A 21351-nucleotide genomic window follows, 5' to 3' on the forward strand; every position below is an offset into this window, starting at 1 on the left:
TAATTTAGTGGAAACAGTCATACTGTAGCTTCCGTTCAGTCATTAGCCCCTGTTGTACTTTTGGACATCAATGTGGCTGCGGCGTCTGTAGAACGTTGATAACAATGGCAAATAGGTGCAATCCATGAATAAGTGGGTGGGGTTATATCCTTCCTGTTTGGCCCTGTCCGGGGGTGTCCTCGGATGGGGCCACAGTGTCTCCTGACCCATCCTGTCTCAGCCTCCAGTATTTATGCTGCGGTAGTTTATGTGTCGGGGAGCTAGGGTCAGTTTGTTATATCTGGAGTACTTCTCCTGTCCTATTCGGTGTCCTGTGTGAATCTAAGTGTGCGTTCTCTAATTCTCTCCTTCTCTCTTTCTTTCTCTCTCTCGGAGGACCTGAGCCCTAGGACCATGCCCCAGGACTACCTGACATGATGACTCCTTGCTGTCCCCAGTCCACCTGACTGTGCTGCTGCTCCAGTTTCAACTGTTCTGCCTTATTATTATTCGACCATGCTGGTCATTTATGAACATTTGAACATCTTGGCCATGTTCTGTTATAATCTCCACCCGGCACAGCCAGAAGAGGACTGGCCACCCCACATAGCCTGGTTCCTCTCTAGGTTTCTTCCTAGGTTTTGGCCTTTCTAGGGAGTTTTTCCTAGCCACCGTGCTTCTACACCTGCATTGCTTGCTGTTTGGGGTTTTAGGCTGGGTTTCTGTACAGCACTTTGAGATATCAGCTGATGTACGAAGGGCTATATAAATACATTTGATTTGATTTGAATAGGCTTCACATACAAATGTATTTATGTACAGTACACATGCTAGAACCATACAGACACGTACCCCTATCCACATCGACTAGGCTGTTGTGGAACAGGTCGAGAGCTCCAAGTTCCTCGGTTTCTACATCACTAAGGAATTATCATGGTCCACACACTCAACACAGTCGTGAAGAGGGTATGACACTGTCTCTTCCCCCTCAGGAGGCTGAAAAGATTTGGTATGGGCCCTCAGATCCTCAAAAAGTTCTATAGCTGAACCGTTGAGAGCATCTTGATTGGCTGCATCACTGCTTGGTATGGCAACTGTTATTTATCTGACCGCAAGGCACTACAGAGGATTCTGCGTACGGCCCAGTACATCCCTGGGTCCGTGCTCCCTGCCATCCAGGACCTCTATACCAGGCGGTGTCAGAGGAGGGCTTGAAAAATGGTCAAAGACTCCTGCCACCGAAGACATAGACTGTTCTCTCTGCTACCACACAGCAACATCCCTGGGGCCGTGCTTCCTGCCATCCAGGAACTCTATACCAGGCGGTGTCAGAGGAAGGCCTGAAAAATGGTCAAAGACTCCTGCCACCAAAGTCATAGACTGTTCTCTCTGCTACCACACATACTTGGTGTACCAATGCACCAACAGAACCCTGAACAGCTTCTACCCTAAAGTTATACTGCTAAATAGTTGGTTAAATAGTTAACCAATAGCTACACGGAAAATCTGCATTGACCCTTTTCACACATCTCTTTTGACTCACATATCCTGCTGTTACTGTTTATTATCTATCCCTTTACCTATCAATCAAATGTATTTCTAAAGCCTTTTTTTTACATCAGCAGATGTCACAAAGTGCTATACAGAAACTCAGCCTAAAACCCCAAACAGCAAGTTATGCAGATGTAGAGTACATGCCTAGTCACTTTATCCCTACCTATATGTACATATCTACCTCAATGAACTCGTACCATTGCACATCGGCTCGGTACTGGTACCCCGTGTATATAGCCAAGTTATTTTTACTCATTGTGTATTAATTACTTGTATTACCATTTCATTTCATACCATTTGTCTTTTTTCTTTCTCTGCATTGTTGGGACGGGCCTGTAAGTAAATCTTTCACTGTTAGTCTACACCTGTTGTTTACAAAGCATGTGACAAATAAAAATGATTTTGATTTGAACATGCACACACTTTTATATGTGTGTGAGACGTGCTGTGAGAAAACAGGTGATCAGTTCACAACCTTGTTTTGTTTTTCTCATATTTACGCTCCCGGACAATAAGGACATATATTACACAAGCAGCTACACATTACCACAAACAACCTCTGTTATCACCGCCTAGTCAGGCTGTGTGTGTATGTGTGTGCGTTTGTACCTGTGTGGGCGTGTGAATGTGTGTACCTGTTTACAGAACTGTAAATACACGGCTGCCTTTGATGTTCTTTGAAGTTTTCAATGCAATGTTGAGTTCCCATGAATACTTGAGGCAATGCCTCACTTGACCTGAGGAGAGATGGCAATGTGGGCACGTGCCTGTGTGACAGCGTGAGTGTGTGTGTGTGTGTGTGTGTGTGTGTGTGTGTGTGTGTGTGTGTGTGTAACTGAGTGTGTATTTCTGGCATCCTTTAACGGGTAATGACGCTGATGGCGTAACTCCCGGTAACCTGCAGAAAACCACAAATGACTTGCATGCTGGTGGATGTGTCACTACGTGCTGTCTTTCACCTTCTGTAATGTATACACAACAATGAGCTGGTTAATATTTTCATGGTGGAGGGTCTGCCTACACACACACAAACAAGTACATGGATTCAAACAAGGGAGCAGGTGCTCACGCGCACACAGACACCCACACCTCAGAGAATTCATAGATACAATACACAAACATATGTAGCAACACCCAAACACACACACACACACAATCCTGAGGCTACGGTTGAGGACAGGAACAAGTACAAGAAGTCCCGCTATGACCTCCGCAGAGTCATCAAACGAGCAAAAGGACAATATAGGAATAAGCGGGAATCATATTACACAGGTTCAGGTACCCGCAGCATGTGGTAGGGGCTACAGCCCATTACGGATTACAAAGGAAGACCCATCTGTGATCTGCCCAACGATGCCCCTCTACCAGACAAACGCAATGCAATTTATTCACGCTTTGACAATAACAACATCATACTGGGTGTGAGGACTAGCACCGACCCAGAAGACTGGGTGATCTTGCTCTCTGAGGCCGACGTGAGTAAAGTCTTTAATCAGGTCAACATCCTCAAGGCCCAATGGTATTCAGGGTGCCTTCTCAGAGCATAAGCAGAACAGCTGGCAGGCATATTCACGGTAATGTCCCAGTCTGTAATCCCCACATGTTTTAAGATGACTACCATCATTCCTGTTCCTAAGAACTATAAGGTTTCATACCACAATGACTACCGCCCTGTAGCACTCACATCTGTAGTCATGGCGTGTTTTGAGTGGCTGGTTATGGAACACATCAACTCCATCATCCCAGACGCCCTAGACGCACTCTAATTTGCATACACCCCCAACAGATCCATAGCCGGCACAATCTCAAATGCTCTCCACACTGCCCTCACCTACCAAGACATGAGGAATACTTATGTGAGAATGCTGTTCCCTTCAAACTCGTCACCATGCTTAGGACTTTGGGACTGAACACCTCCCTCTGCAACTGGATCCTGGACTTCCTGACGGGCCAACCCCAGGTGGTGAGGGTAGGCAACATCACCTCTGCCACTCTGCCCCTGAACACAAGGGCCCCACAGCGGTATGTTCTTAGTCCCCTCCTGTACTCCCTGTTCACCCACAACTGCATGGCCACGCACAACTCCAATGCCATCATCAAGTTTGCTGACGACACAACAGTGGTAGGCCTGATCATCAGCGAAGACGAGACAGACTACAGGGAGGAGGTCAGTCACATGGCAGTGTGGGACCGGAACATCAACCTCTCCTTCAATTCAAAGTCAATAAGACCAAAGAGCTGATCGTGGACTACAGGAAACAAGGGGGTGAGCACGCCCCCATCCACATCGATGGGGCTGCAGTGGAGCAGATCGAGTGCTTCAAGTTCCTCCGTATCCAATTCACCTAGATCTTAAAATGGTCCACACACGTGCACAGTCGTGAAAAAGAGGTGACAGTGCCTCTTCCCCCTCAGGATGTTGAAAAGGTTTGGCATGGGGCCCTCAAATCCTCAAAAAGTTCTACAGCTGGACCACTGAGAGTGTCTTGATTGACTGCATCACTGCTTGGTATAGCAATAGCACCGCCCTTGATCGCATGGCGTTACAGAGGGTGAACAGCTTCTATCCCCATGCCATAAGACTGCTAAATTGATAACTAAATATCTAAGAAAATGGCAACATGGACTATCTGAGTTGATCTTTGTATTGTAGTCTCTATGCACACTCACAGGCCCTACACACTATGCACACCATTACTCCAACACACATACAAACACTGATTTGCTCACACACACATAATATGCAGAAACATTTATTGAAACACACACAGCAGGTAGCCTAGTGCGGGCCATTATCCGAAAGGTTGCTAGTTCGAATCCCCGAGCCAAATAGGTGAACTCTTCCCTTATCCCGAAATGCTCCAGGGTCGCTGTCAATAATGGCTGATCCCTGGCCTTGAACACACTCTCCGAGGGTGTCTCATTGGGAGTGGGATATACAACAAAAACACATTTCCATTTCACACCACTTATTTGTCCATCGACACACACACACACACACACACACACACACACACACACACACAGAGGGATAGAGATATAGGACAAGGGAATGGGCACAATTGTGCTTTATTGCTGTACAGGTATTTATAAAACATTGGAAACAAAACATGAAACAACACATATATAATTCTGATTTTCCACAAACACAATGTATGCAGGTAAAATATACTGTATGTCTGTCAAAAAGAGGGGAAGAAAACAACAACTATGAAAACAAGGCTGTGATATGCCTATGTGCTAAAATATGTATCATTGGAATACTGTACATGGACTGAGAACAGTAAAATGCCCCTTCTGCACTGGCTTTAGCACCAGACATCTGGTCTAGGAACCTTATGACAAAGAGAGGGAGACCTGACTATGAATGAAAAATGGCACTACCTAGTTCTTTAGATCAGTTGTGAAGTCAGAAAACACATTGGGGATCGGGGTTGGGGGACATATGTGTGTAGCTTTTACTGTATTTTAAGGTTTCCTTTGGAAGGGGAAACATGGTAGGGTGACAAGCGCATAGGAGACATGGCAGTCTTAAATGACAGTGTGAAATGGCAGTGTGAAATGGCAGTGTGCCATGGCAGTGTGAGACAGTGCAGTGATTCACAGTGTAAAGGGTAAACGGATATTCAAATATCAAGCGTTAACTGCCGTGCATCGGTGGGTAAGAGGAAATGATGAGTGGTCAGATCATGCAGAGAGACAAAGAACTAACATCCTGTCTGAAATGCCTTAAAAAAGTATGCATACCTCTTCATCCTCATCATGTTTTCACTGCTTCACTAAATCATTCATAGTAGTATGGGATAAATAGACACAATACAAAACAGGACGAACCTTAACCCTGTTTAGTGGTGGACCTCAGCACATCGGAGTAGGAGTGGTACACCTACCTATATGAAGTGATTTATTTTGTGTGTAGGATACTGGTATTGACTGGTACTGTCTCAATGAAAGTAGTGTATACTGTGTGCACTGTGGCAGCTCTGTCCAATAGTCATATGTACATGATGTAGAACTACAATATGACCAACTGTATTGTTCTATCCAGACGTGTTGTTTCACCTCCGTTCCAATCCTAAAGCATCGTCCAATCACATATAGACATGGTATCTTAACACTATCACTTTGAAATAGTGTATTCCATTGTCATTAGCAGAGCTTGGGTGTTCAGAAGGTCTGGTTAAGTGGCTCACTCCTAGTCAATGTTTGATGTGATCTTTGCCCAATTTCTGTAGAAAATGTAGTGTTTCTTATCACATACACACACTCACACACGGCTCAATCAACAACCAAGGACGCGCTAGTGATGGCGCTGCTAATTCCTAATACAGGATCAATCAGACTGTTGAAGGGTGATCAGTGTAAATGAGAAATCAATCAGAGCTATTGATACTTCCTGGCTTTTACAGTCAAACCAATCTTCTAAGAACCAACGGCTTGCAGAGGCACACCCATCCAATTTACCATGGTCAGATTACCCTCCCCAATCATAACCGTAACCATTAGGGGGATGTTAAAATATCTGATCCTATATCACTGGTTAGGGGCAACTTCTAGCTACTCCTTTACGATGTGGAAACCCCACCAAACATCAATATTGTGCAATTTATCATCCAAACAACCATCAGACAAATGATGGAAACCTCAGTCTTTCGGCACTGTAATATTGTCTTACAATGGTATCGCAGGGAAACAAACAAACCAACTAAATAAATACAGTATAAAGAAGTTTCATAGTAGTAGACAATCATTCCGCAAAAAGGTGTTCACCTTATAAAATAAACCTCTTCTCTTTGCCTCAGTCATTGCATTAAACCCAAGACAATCATATAATTCTCCATCTGCCATATAGACAATTCTCCAAATCCCTTTCAATCTTCCCATTTCTGTGCTATTCTGATATAGTAAATTAAAACATTTGACAATTAAACATAGGCCATTATTTACAGGGAGGTTACCCTGGCAATGCCCTCTGACCCCTACAGTATCTTGGGGAGGGGGGGGGGTGTTGGGATATTGCAGGGTTTGGGAGGGAAATAAAGAGAGTGATTGAGGAGGATGGGGTAGCTTTACATGAGAACTCTGTTGTGCTCCAGTTGCATCCTTGAAATGTACAGAAAAGTGTACAGGCTCCTAACATCGATTTACACAAGATAGAACATATCAAATGGGACGCTAATATGAAGAAAGTACCATTGTGGTTTAGAGCTTATTTCTCTGAGATGTTTGTAGAATAAGTCTAGATAAGTAGTTAATTGAGGGACTGTGACAGATAGTTGTGCGTTGGTCATCTACACTGTTCTTTATTCAGTCTGTTTGTGTGCTCTACACAAACACATCAGTAAAATACATCAGCCATAGCTGAGGTTGACTGGCCTAGAGTCCCGTTGTATGGCACTAAGCCCAGTAAAAACCTTACAGGACATTGATACAATCTGATCACAGGTGATCTAGCTACATGAACTAGCTACTATGGCCATCGTTGTAAAATACAGCTCTGCTATTGTCTTGCCTAGTCAGTAATATCTGCCAGTGTTTTTTTTTTTTTTTTTACTGTTGTGGATGTTCTGTTCGCGCTAAAGCGAAAGGCTGTTGGCTAGCTGGGGATGAAACAAGTGCACCATGGGATATCGCTGAGGTTTTCCTGACCCCTGAACTCTGAGCTATTGTTGCCAGGGTTACAGAGGCACCTAAAGCACCTTGTAGCGTGAGGCTAAAGCGGTAGCTGATACCTGAAGGAGTCCAGAAGACTAGAGACAGGAGTTTTCCCTGGTCAGATCACATGGTCAGGAAAACCTCCTGGTCCTAGAGATGATAACTGGTCTGTAAGCCAGAGCAGTGAGGTTTAACACAGATGTTTAAAGGCCTTGGCTCGCTTGTAAACTTCAGACATGTCTGGAGGGAAGGGTACACACATGTTCTGTTGTGCCCATAGGCACAGATCTAGGATCAACTTACCTTCCCCATGAGCATCAGAGGGTAAAGGCAAAAACAGACCCTAGATCAGCGTCTAGGCCGGGGCAGCTTCATCCTAGTGCGCATCACACACCTGACACATATAACATCACACAGAGTGACATCAGCACCATGTTTTGGGGTTTGGGGTTTGGGCTGGGAGATGTTGCGTAAGCAGTAACTGCATGGTAGGCTTTGATAGAGAGAGAACGTGCACCATATTTACTACAGACAGAAAACACATAGGCAAACCTCATTCCACATAGCAACTATTGTATGTACAGTCCTCTCCTCTGTTAGCCTACATTCAGCTTGTTAGAGAGAGAGAGAGAGAGAGAGAGAGAGAGAGAGAGAGAGAGAGAGAGAGCGAGAGAGAGATAGATAAGATAAAATGGATCCTGATTGCTGCTCTATTCCCTTTCTCCCTCCTTTATCTGTTAATGCTCTTGTGGGTTGGGCAGTCCTAGCCAATGAAATGCCTCTCTCTCAGACCTGTCCTTTGCCGAATGGGGTGGCAGACATGGGCAGGAGGGCGTGGCAGGAGGCAGACAAGAAAGGCAGTGTGAGACATGGAAAGTGGGCATATCCCAGGTTGGACATCCTCCCACTATGGAGAAGACTTCCTATTAGCCCTGACCAGTGTGGTGGGTGGGGTTTGTGGTGTTCCGTTGACGTCCCGTTGGTGCCTCCAGTCGGCCCGCCCCTCACACAGCGCCCTGCGCCAGCGGAGCAACTCCCCCAGGGTGGCGGCCTCGTCCCCCCCACATCCACGTAGACGCTGGATCACCTGGCGGAAGGAGAGGGGTTAATTAAATCATGTAAAAATGTACTAATGATCTCCTATCAATCTCATCCTAGAGAAAGTAATAAACAGACAGCATAGAGTACAATACAGTAAACTACATATAGCCAGGGTGAGTATGAGTAAGATGCGGAGGGGTCTGTAATGACCAGCAGTGGGGTAATAGAGGAGGATAGGAAAGACCAAAAAAACTAATTTTATCTCATATCTCAATGGGTCTCTAAAAGAGCTGGAGGAATACCTCTGATATATCTATCATATTCATATCCTGATCATGATCTGGTTGGTGCAAGCCTCCACATCAGCTGAGGTGAAATAGGTCACACCGCAAGAGTAATCTGGGCCTGATCCATCATTCTGAAAGGAGCCATAATCATTGAGTTGATTCCCTCTCTGTTCACTCTCAGTGGGCCAGTTCCCTTCTAGGCCTGTTAGAATGGAGGCAGAGGAAATAAACCTGTGCTCATCAACTGTGGCCCACTTATATATCAACACTAACAGGGATGAAGGTGTGTGTGTGTGTGTGTGTGTGCTAGTGTGTTTGTGAGCTGGCAATGGGCTCTGACAGGATGGTGGCATGAAGCAGCAACCCCTCACATACTTGCTTCACCCATAACCCCCCCCCCCCCCCCCCCAGCTCCCAGCCTCCCGTCAGTGTCTGTCCAGCACGTCATCAGTCACCAGCCAGTCAATACGCAGGCAGATCAATCAGACAAGAATTCCAATCATCCACAGCCACTTAATGCCAGCGACCGACTAGCGACCAACTGATTGTTGCTAAGGGCGGAAACTGAAACTCCTCATATAGCTTTATCACTGTATAAGGGTTTTCAATGTAGTGGAGAAGTGTCCAAAAATGTTTGGTCTAACCCATTTCCCCTGGTTACAAACCCACTGTTTCACTGACTTGGGTATAGAAGTGAACCTGTTGCGTTACTGCAGTAAACAGAAGCTAAGATACAGACATGCACACAGTCTGTGTTGTGGTTAAGCTATTGCTGCTATGCTGATGATGTTGAGGTGATGGCGATTCCTGTCTGTGTTTTCCATCTCTGTTCTGTTCAGAAGGGGAGCAGAGCGTCACAGCTAAATAAAACCACAGCAGGGACTCATACCGCAACATTTTCCCTGCACTACGCCAAGCACACAGTACAGCACTGACGTACTCTAGGAATCCAGGCCACACACACAAACGCACGCACACAGACACACACACACGAATGCACAGTAATGCGCGCACACATTGACAGACATATCCACACACATATATTGATAGCCTGTACCAGCACAGTGCTCAGTGACCTAATCTATAATTTACACATCCCTGCCAGGCTATTCTGAGCCATGATGCCAGGAACACCGGCTACTGGAACAGCAGACATGCACACTGTGTCCTACTGTCGTATGCACGTTAGGGCTGGGTGATATGGACAAAATATCATATCGCAACAGTTTTGACGGTATTTGTATGTATTTTATGTCTTTGAATAATAAAAGTTCTAAATATGCTTTATGACTAGTTCATGACACTAGGGTGGCAACGCATAAATTATAAGTGACTTCAATGGGGGTTTCTCCATTTATCGTGTTCAATCCAACTCCAAACAAAAACGTTTTTATTTTTCATCAATTTCTGCATTTCCTGTACTTTTATTGTAATTTCAACACTGTGCCATGCAGCATGATATAGGCCGAGTTAATTGTTAGCTGTTGGGATCATGGAAATAAAATGATTATTCTAATTCTAGTTAGAATATAGTGGACAGCACCTTGAACACATTGTTGTTTGACATCACAACAAATTAATAAACCAGGGAGGAATTAATCGAAAGGGTCAAAACTAAAGTGTTAGTAAACATTGTTGTTTGACATCACAACAAATTAATAAACCAGGGAGGAATTAATCGAAAGGGTCAAAACTAAAGTGTTAGTAAACATTGTTGTTTGACATCACAACAAATTAATAAACCAGGGAGGAATTAATCGACAGGGTAAAAACTAGTGTTAGTGTTTCCTGGTGACCCTAATTAGATGTTATATGACATGTTTTCTTACTTCATGTAGCTAGCTAGCCAACATATTGATGTTTCACTTATTCCTCTCTGATTAGATACTGTTGCACAAACATGTTTATCAAGGCCTACACCAGCACTGGTACCAGGCTGCGTTAGCTAGCTAGCTACGTTTGCGCTAAGTACATTTAGAAACTAACTAGCGATTAGCATTAGCGGCTAACACGAACTATTTTAGCAACACCTTGCTAAGAAAAGACAAACTATCAGATAGTAGTTTGCAGACAGTAAGACACACAAACGAATAGTGTATAGAACGCTTGTGGAACGCAGCATGTCACCAACATTGTTACATTCATCTGACCATGGAGAGTGAACGGCAAGAAAACGCTTGTGACTCAGTGATCAAGCAACTGCTCTCCTTGAGTGAGAGGGGGCAGGGCTTGGTGTGGTTAGCGGCATGCAGCAGCAGGAGGAGAGGGAGAGAGATGACTAGTAGTAGCAAACAGAGTAAACTATAAAAATGGATATTAAACGCACCGAAGTAGCGTATCACAGTTAACAACGAAACCATTGAAATACCATTATAGAAGTAAAAGTACAAAAAACTCAAACCGGTCTGTTCATCAATACCGATATATAGTAAATTACGGTATACCACCCCGCCCTAATGCGCATGCACGTGCGCGCGCACGCACGCACAAGATAGAGATGCATGAGGACACAAGAACAGACAAACAAACCCAATGACATTATGCTATTCACAAAGACGCATTCATTAGTCCACAGTGACGGATTGGGATTCTATGACTCTCTCTACTCCTTAATGAGTGACATCAACCACATCTGGTAGTCTGATGTTACAGTAGCCATGGTAAAGATGATGCAATTAATTTCCCCTACACACAGACAGACAGACAGACAACTCATTCCTCTATTGGTAGAATATTAAGTAATTTAGTTTTTCAAATGAGACAAACGATCAATTGCCACAACTGACAAGCACACATACAAACATGTTAAATTGAACACACACCCATACACTCAGACAGACACACACACATGACTGCAAGTGCAAGTGCACGAACACACACACACTCTCTCATTTTATCTCTATATTTCTCTCTCTTGCTCTCTTAAATGACTCCTCCCCTAGCGAGAGACGGGTATAAAGCAATATGGTAATAGTATGGTAATGATATGGTAATAAAATGATAATCTGGGATGAACAGTGGTCATTCTCAGCTGTCAATCAAAGGTTAGGGGTGGCCAATTCCCACTGGGATAAAACACTGGGGAAGCAGTTTAGAACAGAAAAGCCATGGGGAGAAATCAGAAAGAACAACATAGACCAGTACACATTAACTGATAGGTTTAACAGTAAAATAGGTTGAACAGTGTTTTTTTATTTACCTAGCCATTTTATGTGCTTGTATCTCAGGGATTATTAAAAGTTGGGAAAATCATTGTCCGACAGGGAAACTTTATTTTTATAGTTGGAAAAATTCATAATTGTTGTTTAAAATGCATATTTAGGGGAATTTTATTTAATTACATTTATTTAATTTGATTTTTTTGTTGTAATTTTCAAAATATTTTCAATATTATTAATTTCCATGTCGGCTCTGTGCCAGGAAATGCGCTTGTCCAGAGCAAAGGACCACAATTTCAAACTCCCCCAAAAAGTGTTTAAAATTCTAAAAACAGTCAAAAAATAATAATGACTGATAAAGGATCTCATGTAGTTTCGATTTTCTGGATTTTTTTCCCTCATTTTTTCTGTCATAGTTGAAGTGTACCTATGATGAACATTACAGGCCTCTCTCATCTTTTTAAGTGGGAGAACTTGCACAATTGGTGGCTGACTAAATAATTTTTTGCCCCGCTGTACGCTTGGGGTCATCGTCCATTTGGAGGACCCATTTGCGACCAAGCTTTAACTTCCTGACTGATGTCTTTGTCACACCCTGACCATAGTTTTCTTTGTATGTTTCTATGTTTTGTTTGGTCAGGGTGTGATCTGAGTGGGCATTCTATGTTGTGTGTCTAGTTTGTCTGTTTCTGTGTTTGGCCTGATATGGTTCTCAATCAGAGGCAGGTGTTAGTCATTGTCTCTGATTGGGAACCATATTTAGGTAGCCTGTTTGGTGTTTGGGTTTGTGGGTGATTGTCTCCTGTGTCAGTAGCACACGGGACTGTTTCGGGTTTACACGTTTGTTGTTTTTGTAGTTTATTCATGTATAGTTTTCTTATTAAAAACAAACATGAATTTCAACCACGCTGCATTTTGGTCCTCCTCTCCTTCGACGGAGGAATCCCGTAACAGTCTTGAGATGTTGCTTCAATATATCCACATAATTTTCCCTCTTCATGATGCCATCTATTTTGTGAAGTGCACCAGTTCCTCCTGCAGCAAAGCACCCCACAACATGATGCTGCCACTTCCGTGCTTCACGGTTGGGATGCTGTTCTTCGGCTTGCCATCCTCCCTTTTCCCTCCAAACATAACAATGGTCATTATGACCAAACAGTTATATTTTTGATTCATCAGACCAGAGGACATTTCTCCAAAAAGTACGCTCATTGTCCCCATGTGCAGTTGCAAACCGTAGTCTGGCTTCTTTATGGCTGTTTTGGAGCAGTGGCTTCTTCCTTGCTGAGCGTCCTTTAAGGTTATGTCAATATAGGACTCATTTAACTGTGGATATAGATACTTTTGTATGTGTTTCCTCCAGCATCTTCACAGGGTCCTTTGCTGTTGTTCTGGGATTGATTTGCACTTTTCGCACCAAAGCACGTTAATCTTTAGGAGACAGAACACGTCTCCTTCCTGAGCTGATTGACGGCTGCGTGGTCCCATGCTGTTTATAGTTGTGTACTATTGTTTGAACAGATGAACATGGTACCTTCAGGCGTTTGGAAATTGCTCCCAAGTATGGACCAGACATGTGGAGGTCTACAATTTTTCTGAGGTCTTGGCTGACTTATTTTGATTTTACCATGATGTCAAGCAAAGAGGCACCGAGTTTGAAGGTAGGCTTTGAAATACATCCACAGGTACACCTCCAATTGAATCAAATAATGTCAATTGGCCTATCAGAAGCTTCTAAAGCCATGACATAATTTTCTTTAATTTTCCAAGCTGTTTAAAGGCACAATTAACGTAATGTAATCTTCTGACCCACTGGAGTATTGATACAGTGACTTAAAAGTGAAATAATCTGTCTGTAAACAATTGTTGGAAAAATTACTTGTGTCATGCACGAAGTAGACGTCCTAACAGACTTGCCAAAACTATAGTTTGTTAACAAGAAATGGTTGAAAAACTAGTTTTAATGACTCCAACCTAAGTGTAAAACTTCCTACTTCAACTGTATACTATACTGCTATGTTCAAAGCATTACACGACAGAGACAAAATAACATAAATACAGCTATGCGCAAAATGTGTCTGGATTCAAATCTATAGTCCACAGGTGGGACATGTACCCACCCACACCATTGGGGGATGGGGAGGACCATCCTCCTCAGCGATTTGTTTTGTTTTGTTTGAAACATTGAAAAAGTTAGCCTTTTTAGATAAAACATTACTAAATATATTCACATCACCAAATGATTTATTAAAACACACTGTTTTGCAATGAAGGTCTCCAGTAGCCTCAACAGCACTCTGTAGGGTAGCACCATGGTGTAGCCGGAGGACAGCTATCTTCAGTCCTCCTCTGGGTACATTGACTTCAATACAAAACATTGGAGGCTCTTGGTTCTCAGCCCGTTTCATAGTTGTTATTATTATTTTTTAAATTCCCCAATTTCATGATATCCAATTGGCAATCACAGTCTTGTCCCATCACTGCAACTCCCGTGCGGACTCGGGAGAGGCGAAGGTCGAGAGCCATGCGTCCTACGAAACACGACCCGCCAAGCCGCACTGCTTCTTAACACACTGCTCGATTAACCCGGAAGGGAGCCGCACCCATGAGTCGGAGGAAACACAGTACAGTTGACGACCGAAGTCAGCGTGCATGCGCCCAGCTCACACAAGGAGTCGCAAGAGCATGACAAGGACATCCCAGCCAGCCAAACCCTCCCCTAACCCGGAGGACACTGAGCCAATTGTGCGCCGCCTCATGGGTCTCACGGTCGCGGTCGGTTGGCGCAACTCAAGAGTCCGTTCTATAGACTTACATAGTAATTATGACAACATCTGGAGGATGTCCTCCAACCAATCAGAGCTCTTGTAGCAGGAATTGAAACCCAATCAAAGGATCAGAGAATAAATCTAGTACTAAAAGCATAAACTACAGCTAGCTAGCACTGCAGTGCATAAAATGTGGTGAGTTGTAGACTCAAAGAGAGAGAAAGAAAATAGTTATTTTCAACAAATTAATTTCTTCAAAAATGAAGGAGAAGCAAGAGTGAGAGATGTCATCTTTTTTTCACTTTCAGTTTCACTTACTTAGCTAGCAAATGCAGCTAGCTAGTTTAGCTACACAAACACTCGGCTCAAACAGAGGGATGCTATGTTAGCTTACTGGCGACGACTATCCAACACAACACTGGAACTCTTCCAAGTCTAGGTAAAGCTTTTGGTTTTATTAATTTATTGCTTACTGACTAACGTTACTGCAGGATTGTATCGGGTTTACTAACGCATTAGTTCTATTAGCTATGTTGACTAGGATTTTACTTTAGCTACTGTAATATGTGGACAACTATGTAGGCTGTGTGTAGCAGTTATGACATGGTTTGGCTTGGAAAGGTTTTTTCGCCTGGTCACATACAGCTGATGTGTTGTCCACAAACAAAGGGAAAAGGTAAGAGGAAGAGAGTGCATAGAGGAGAGAAGGAATATAACGTTGCTGCTTATGAAAGTGAACTGTGTTTATGCTTGATTCATTCCACTGATTCTGGAGCAAAACATTTCTTAAACGGAAGCAAATGAAACGGGGATAAAAACACCGGAATTTGTCCAATAGAAACTCTTGTTTACAACTGTTGGACTAATGATTACACCCTAGATGAGCTAGATGCAGGCAAGAGTGTGCAAGTCGGTATTGAATGTGTCACAGTCTGTCCATGTGTCACTGTCTGTTGTCTCAACATTTTCTCTAGACCTGTGTGCACCTACATTGTAAACTTTCCTTCATCCGCTAGGCTGTAGCAAACTCAGATGGGTATGAGGGAAATTTGAGTATCATGTAGTAGCCTAAACCTATTGATGTTACATTGAACTGGGTGAATGGAATATGAATTAAAGTCATCCAACAAAAAAAATAGAAATAAGGCCATGCTCATGAAAAAAACAATTGTCCTCCCTCATCATAAATGGCACTGACCGCCACTGACCCACACACAGACTGTGTCCCAGAGTAATACTCCTAATAAAGGAAAAGATAAAGACCTTGCTGATATTCTCACTAAATAACACACACATATACACAAGAGAGAAAGCACGAGAAAGAAGGAGTGACCGCTAATGACCTAGATGTGTGGCCTCCCTGCTCCACACGCATGGCTTAGGGAAAAAGAGAGATTTCAGGGAACCCAGCAGGACAAAATCACACACACGCTTCAATTCTGAGAAGGCTCTGTGTGCGACAGGTCAACAACACCAGACCTGCATATACACACGAACATACACAGACAAACGACACAAACACGTATGTCACATTGTGCACACACACTCTCATGTAAGACTGGGATTATCCTGAGTGGATTGGATGTGGGGAGACAAGCTCTCATGCCTTTCCGCCCAGCCCCGTCCTCTACATACCTCTTTCAATCACTCTCTTTATCCCTCTCTCTATTCTTCCTCCCCTCGTTTCTGTCCCTTTCCATGCCTTAGGAGAAGAACCAGAGTACCCTTTGGGTTCCCCCTAATCTCTCTCTCGCCTCCCTCTGGCATTGTGGCACAATTGGGTCCTTCAGCAGTCACTCTACTAAACTGACCAATGGGAGAAAACAAACAAACAATAATGTGTTTCCTTATGAGATCAGTGCAGAGCACCACTGTCTACATGCACTAAAGCCCACCCGTTCATTGCCAATTAAAAGCTATCCATCCCCCTCTTCCCTCTCTTCCCCATTCATCCCTCCTTCTCTTTCCCCGCTCTTCTGATCTACTAATCCCACATAAACACAGTTTGGAATGTGGCTAATAGAATGGGATTCTGGGTCGCGGAGTCGTTCGCACCTCTTCAATGAACTCATCATAATGGAACTGGGACCGGGTTCCAACCATCGAGAGAGGCAGGCCTGATTAGATAGGGGGAGGAGGATGAAGTCATTTCAGTCCCTATTGAGTTTTCAACACCAGTTAACTTATCATAAGAATAATGAGTTCCCAAGGTTTAAAATGAAGGGCTTTTTCAGGGCAATGCTGAATGCATCTTTTGTTGCGTTGTTACAAAGACAGCAGGTGCCCTGAGGGATATTCATGGAGGATATAGGAGTTACTTTAATCTATAACTATGGGACTGTGGTGTACCATTCTCTGTTACATTTTAATGTCGAATGGAAATTCACTATGGATGTTTCATGATTGCTGGAACAATGCTAGGCTGTCTTTTGAGATATACAGTATAACTAAATTCTCAATCACAATGCATTTTTCCATAGTCGCCCTACATCCATCTTGGCGCTCATTTGCGTGAATTGCAGCAAACGTTTACATTTTTGCTTGACTGAACCAGAAATCAAAGGTCATCAAAGAGACGCAGATATAGGTCAAGGTCCTCCATATCACCTCCATCACATGGAAGCAATGTAGCAATCACAAGCAATGTCCTTCATTAAATAATCTATGCCGATCCTTTCAACTATTGTTTTTCAAGCCTAGTCAAAGAAAATGAATGAATTGATGAATGCCACTGTGAAGGAAAAGGGGAGGGGCCCCACGAATTCAGTATAAACATAAACAAGCCAGTAGATGAGCAGAGAAAAAAACAGTGTAAAAAAACTGCTGCTCTCTTTTGTTTGAGAAGATGACGTGGACATGAATATACACCCACTTTTAGCACACTGTTGTGAATGAGTGTATGTGTGTTTGTCTGTGCGTGTGTGTGTTTGTCTCTGTGTGTGTGCGCGTGTATGTGCGTGTGTGCGCGCGTCTGCGTGGGCATGCACGTGCGTGTGTGCGTGTTTATGCGTGTGTGTGTGTGTGTGTGTGTGTGTGTGTGGTCCAAGGACAACCTCCAAGAGCATCCCTCACCCAAGGACGTCTGACAGAGAAGCTGAGAACCAAGGTCTGCACCCAAACATATGATTAACGTTCCCCAAACATGTCCGTCTTTGAGTGGGACCTGTCCAGGCTGTGATTATGTGGAGGCAGCTCCCTAAACTACTTATATTGAGGTTAGCCCGGGGTCACTCCACTGAGCCGTACGACAGGTTGGTTTACACCCCAACTCTCATTGAGCTGCTCCATAGGAGAGAACCACTCACTGACAAACTACCTCATCTAAACTCTACTTAACGCTAGCCATTTCCCTCCACCACCTAACAATCTAACTCCACCTCACCAACTAGGAGTATGTATACCATTAACTCTCTCACTGCCCTTTCCTGACTTACCCTATACACTTTACCCACTACGGGCCACTTCTCTGCACACTTCTGTACTGCAAACTGTGTGACTCTAGCTCATCTTTCCACCTAACTCTCTAATTCATTGCCTAAAACATAGGCAATAACTTACCCCCTCCCCCATAGACATTTCATGGAATGAACAATAGCGATATTGCTTTAGCTTACCCTCCTATTGGCTTGGTGGAGTTTTCGCCATATTGCGTATACCTGTCCAATCCATTCAGATGAACAACCTGTAGTAGGTGACTGAGGGTTAGGGGTTTAACTAGGGATCACTGCCCCCACCCCTTAGCTGAATGTCAAACCAGATAGTGGAGCACAGAGTCAAACCCAGAGCTGCAGTTTCCTTTCTGAGCGATGAGCGGAAGAGAGTAGGATGAAGCTGCCTCTTATACACGCGGATCCGAGATCAGTTTTCCCCTCCGAATGATTAAGTTTAGAATTACAGGGATGACAATCTGATCCTAGATCTGTGGTTAGGGGTAACTTCTCCTAGGAGCAGGGTGTCAGGTTACAGGAAGTGGATTGAACAAGAAGAGGAAGTGTGGAAGGGAGGGAGAGCATCGAGCTAGAGTATGATACGGTCAACCACACTCACCCCGTCCCTAATGTGAGGGGTGCTCCCGCGCCCGCTCTGCCTTAGAGTGCAGCCCCCGCACCGAAGGGCGAGAAGTTGAGATGACCCCTCTGGAAGAAGATAAAGAGAGAAAGACAGCCATATCCTTTAGTATGGAGGAGAGAGAGAGAGAGAGAGAGAGAGCAGAATTCCCCAATACACTACTGTTAAGATTCAATGGGGACATACAGTAAGATCAATAAGAACTGCATGGCACCTGACACACCCTGAATCCATACCGTGTTCTTTGACTATCACATGCTGGTGTCATGGAATGCTTCAGTGGATTCGTACCATGGCATATTCCAGGCATAAAAAGGGAATGCATATTCCACATGATACCATGTAAGGGAGACATTACAAGTTCAGAGAAGGAAAGAACACATGTTTAGAGACACCAGAGAGTAACTTAAAGAGTGAAAGAGAGTACTTCCAGAATGAACCTGTCTAGAGAGTGCTACTCTGTCAGGAGCTGTTCTGAGCCAGAGTAAGAATAACTAGGCCTGTCCTTAAAGGGGCAATCTGCAGTTGCTACATCCATTTTTGGACTGAATGATATGTACCCATTGATTCTTGAAGAATATAACTTGTAAATAAATGTCTCATGAGCTTAGGTCAACTGTCATACCCCATCAGAACCCAAAATATAAGCTTGTTTTACTCCAATGTTTATAAACAAATGAAATGTAAACAAACATGGTTAAAAGTATAATTTTGATATCATGGATGGTCAGTCCTTGGATCCATAGCTCTGTCCATGAATTATAGAGTTGCATTTCTCCAGCCCATCCCTCAGCTTTTACCAAAACATGGGTGGGGAGATTTTTCCTTGTTATTGTTTGAACAGCTGTTTTAACAGAATGTGCTGGAACATCAATCTTTAACACTACACATTAAGTGTAGTGAGGTGCGTACTGGCGGCAGAGAAGTCAGGCGCAGGAGAGCAAAAACTGATTTACAACGGTATCATTTAATAAACATCAACCGCCGTCAACAGAGTAATACATGAAATGGGTCAAACAAAACCCGGAAAATACCAGCATACCGTGCATAAGCACTACAAGAAACAATGACCGACAAGGACATGGGGGGAACAAAGGGTTAAATACACAACATGTAATTGATGGAATTCGAACCAGGTGTGATGGAAGACAAAACCAATGGAAAATGAAAAGTGGATCAGCGATGGCTAGAAGGTCGGTGTGCCTCCTCGGCATTCCCAGGAATCTCATGGGAACACTGTCCCCTGAGCCGGTCGGACCGCCGATAGGAATGTTCTTGTTCGCTTCCTACTGTAGCTACACGCTCCTCATCTTAACTCACATTTGAATCCCTATCAGATCCAATCAATAATGATGAAGAATGATTTTCCCTGGGTTTTAACAATGTGGATTATGGGGAGCGGTTACATCCTGGAATCTCCTGTTGAGGACAGGTTGAGGACAGGTTGAGGACAGGTTGAGGACCGGTTGAGGACAGGTTGAGGACAGGTTGAGACAGATAATGTCAGGGTAAACCAGAGGAAATATTGGTCGGTTTTAACCCATGTCCATTATATTAAATTGAAATCTTGTCATGATGAGACCTGCTCTACAACAGCCTATGGATTTGACCTTGGCTATGTGAGAAGTCAGTCAGAGAGGACAATTACAGTGATTAGGGTTATGTGGAGCCAGGAGTTTTTGACCAGGAAACTTGACCAGGAAAATCTCTGGGCCCTGGTCAGGTTTACATTGTCAGGAAAACACATGTATCCTCTACTAGTTTGTGGTGGTGGTGGTTGTGTGTGTGTGTTAAGATAACTGGTTTGAGATAGTTGTGGTGGTAGAGAAGAGAGTTATAGTTCAGGATCTGGTGTCAGGGTGTAGGGTTGTGTCTCTTTTGCTGCCGAGGTGTTATTGGTGTTGCAAACGTCTCTCGCAGTAGGATTGATTCTGTCCGAGTGAATATTTCATGCCCTACTTTAATTATTAAGGCTCACAGCGCAAGTGTGTGTGGGTGTTTGTGTGTTTATCAACTGACATGAACTCTGTGTGTGTCAAGGAGCTTCATGGTCTCAACTTGGTCATTTGACCTTGATCGGCCTTATATGACGCAGTCATGGGACTGTGTGATGGGGGGGAGGATGAAATCCAGTCCTGTAACCATAGACCACAAGCATTGAGTGTCTTGGGAACTAGGGGAAGATCACGTCACAAGTTAAAAGTAAAGTTCAATACTGCTACTGTTAGTCTTAATGAAAAAACAACAACACCCAAAACAAACGAGCGGGCCTGACACACATCCTTGTGTGTGTGTGTGTGTGTGTGTGTGTGTGTGTGTGTGTGTGTGTGTGTGTGTGTGTGTGTGTGTCTGTGGCAGGCACGTCAGTTTCACTCTCCACAATGAAAGGGCAGTGCTGTAATGCCAGCATATTCATAGAGATTCAACTCTAAAAACACGATTTAGAGAGGTTAGGCAACCTGGTCTAAATAAGATAACACAACTGGGCTACTGGAACCACCAACACAGTCTCACCGACAGAGTGTCCGTGCCTGTATGTGTGTGTGTGTGTATTTACCTGAGTGTGATGGCTGTCCATATGCCTGTGCAGAGACGATGAGCTGGAAGAGTTTGACTTTGTGTGACCCTCATCTTCCATTGACCCTGAACAGAAAACAAGTACACACACACACAAACAAACACACACACAAACACACACACACACACACACACACACACACACACACACACACACACACACACACACACACACACACACACACACACACACACACACACACACGAGGGAAAGATATCAGCCAGTGGAGCCACTATGAAAGACAGAAGTGGAGAGATGGATAA

General features: G+C 43.8%; 1 protein-coding gene across 1 annotated transcript in view; it reads right to left on the bottom strand.

Annotated features, from left to right (window-relative positions):
- Positions 1–4578: 4578 nt before the first annotated feature.
- LOC115127314 (unconventional myosin-XVI) overlaps positions 4579–21351 on the bottom strand; it is a 219411-nt gene continuing 202638 nt past the window's right edge. Inside the window, 2 exon segments of the mRNA XM_065017523.1 lie at positions 4579–8275; positions 21068–21153. Of these exon segments, the coding sequence (XP_064873595.1) occupies positions 8096–8275; positions 21068–21153 (266 nt within the window). The 3' untranslated portion in view covers positions 4579–8095.

This window comes from Oncorhynchus nerka, linkage group LG1 (assembly GCF_034236695.1).
Source record: "Oncorhynchus nerka isolate Pitt River linkage group LG1, Oner_Uvic_2.0, whole genome shotgun sequence".
Lineage (NCBI taxonomy): Eukaryota > Metazoa > Chordata > Actinopteri > Salmoniformes > Salmonidae > Oncorhynchus > Oncorhynchus nerka.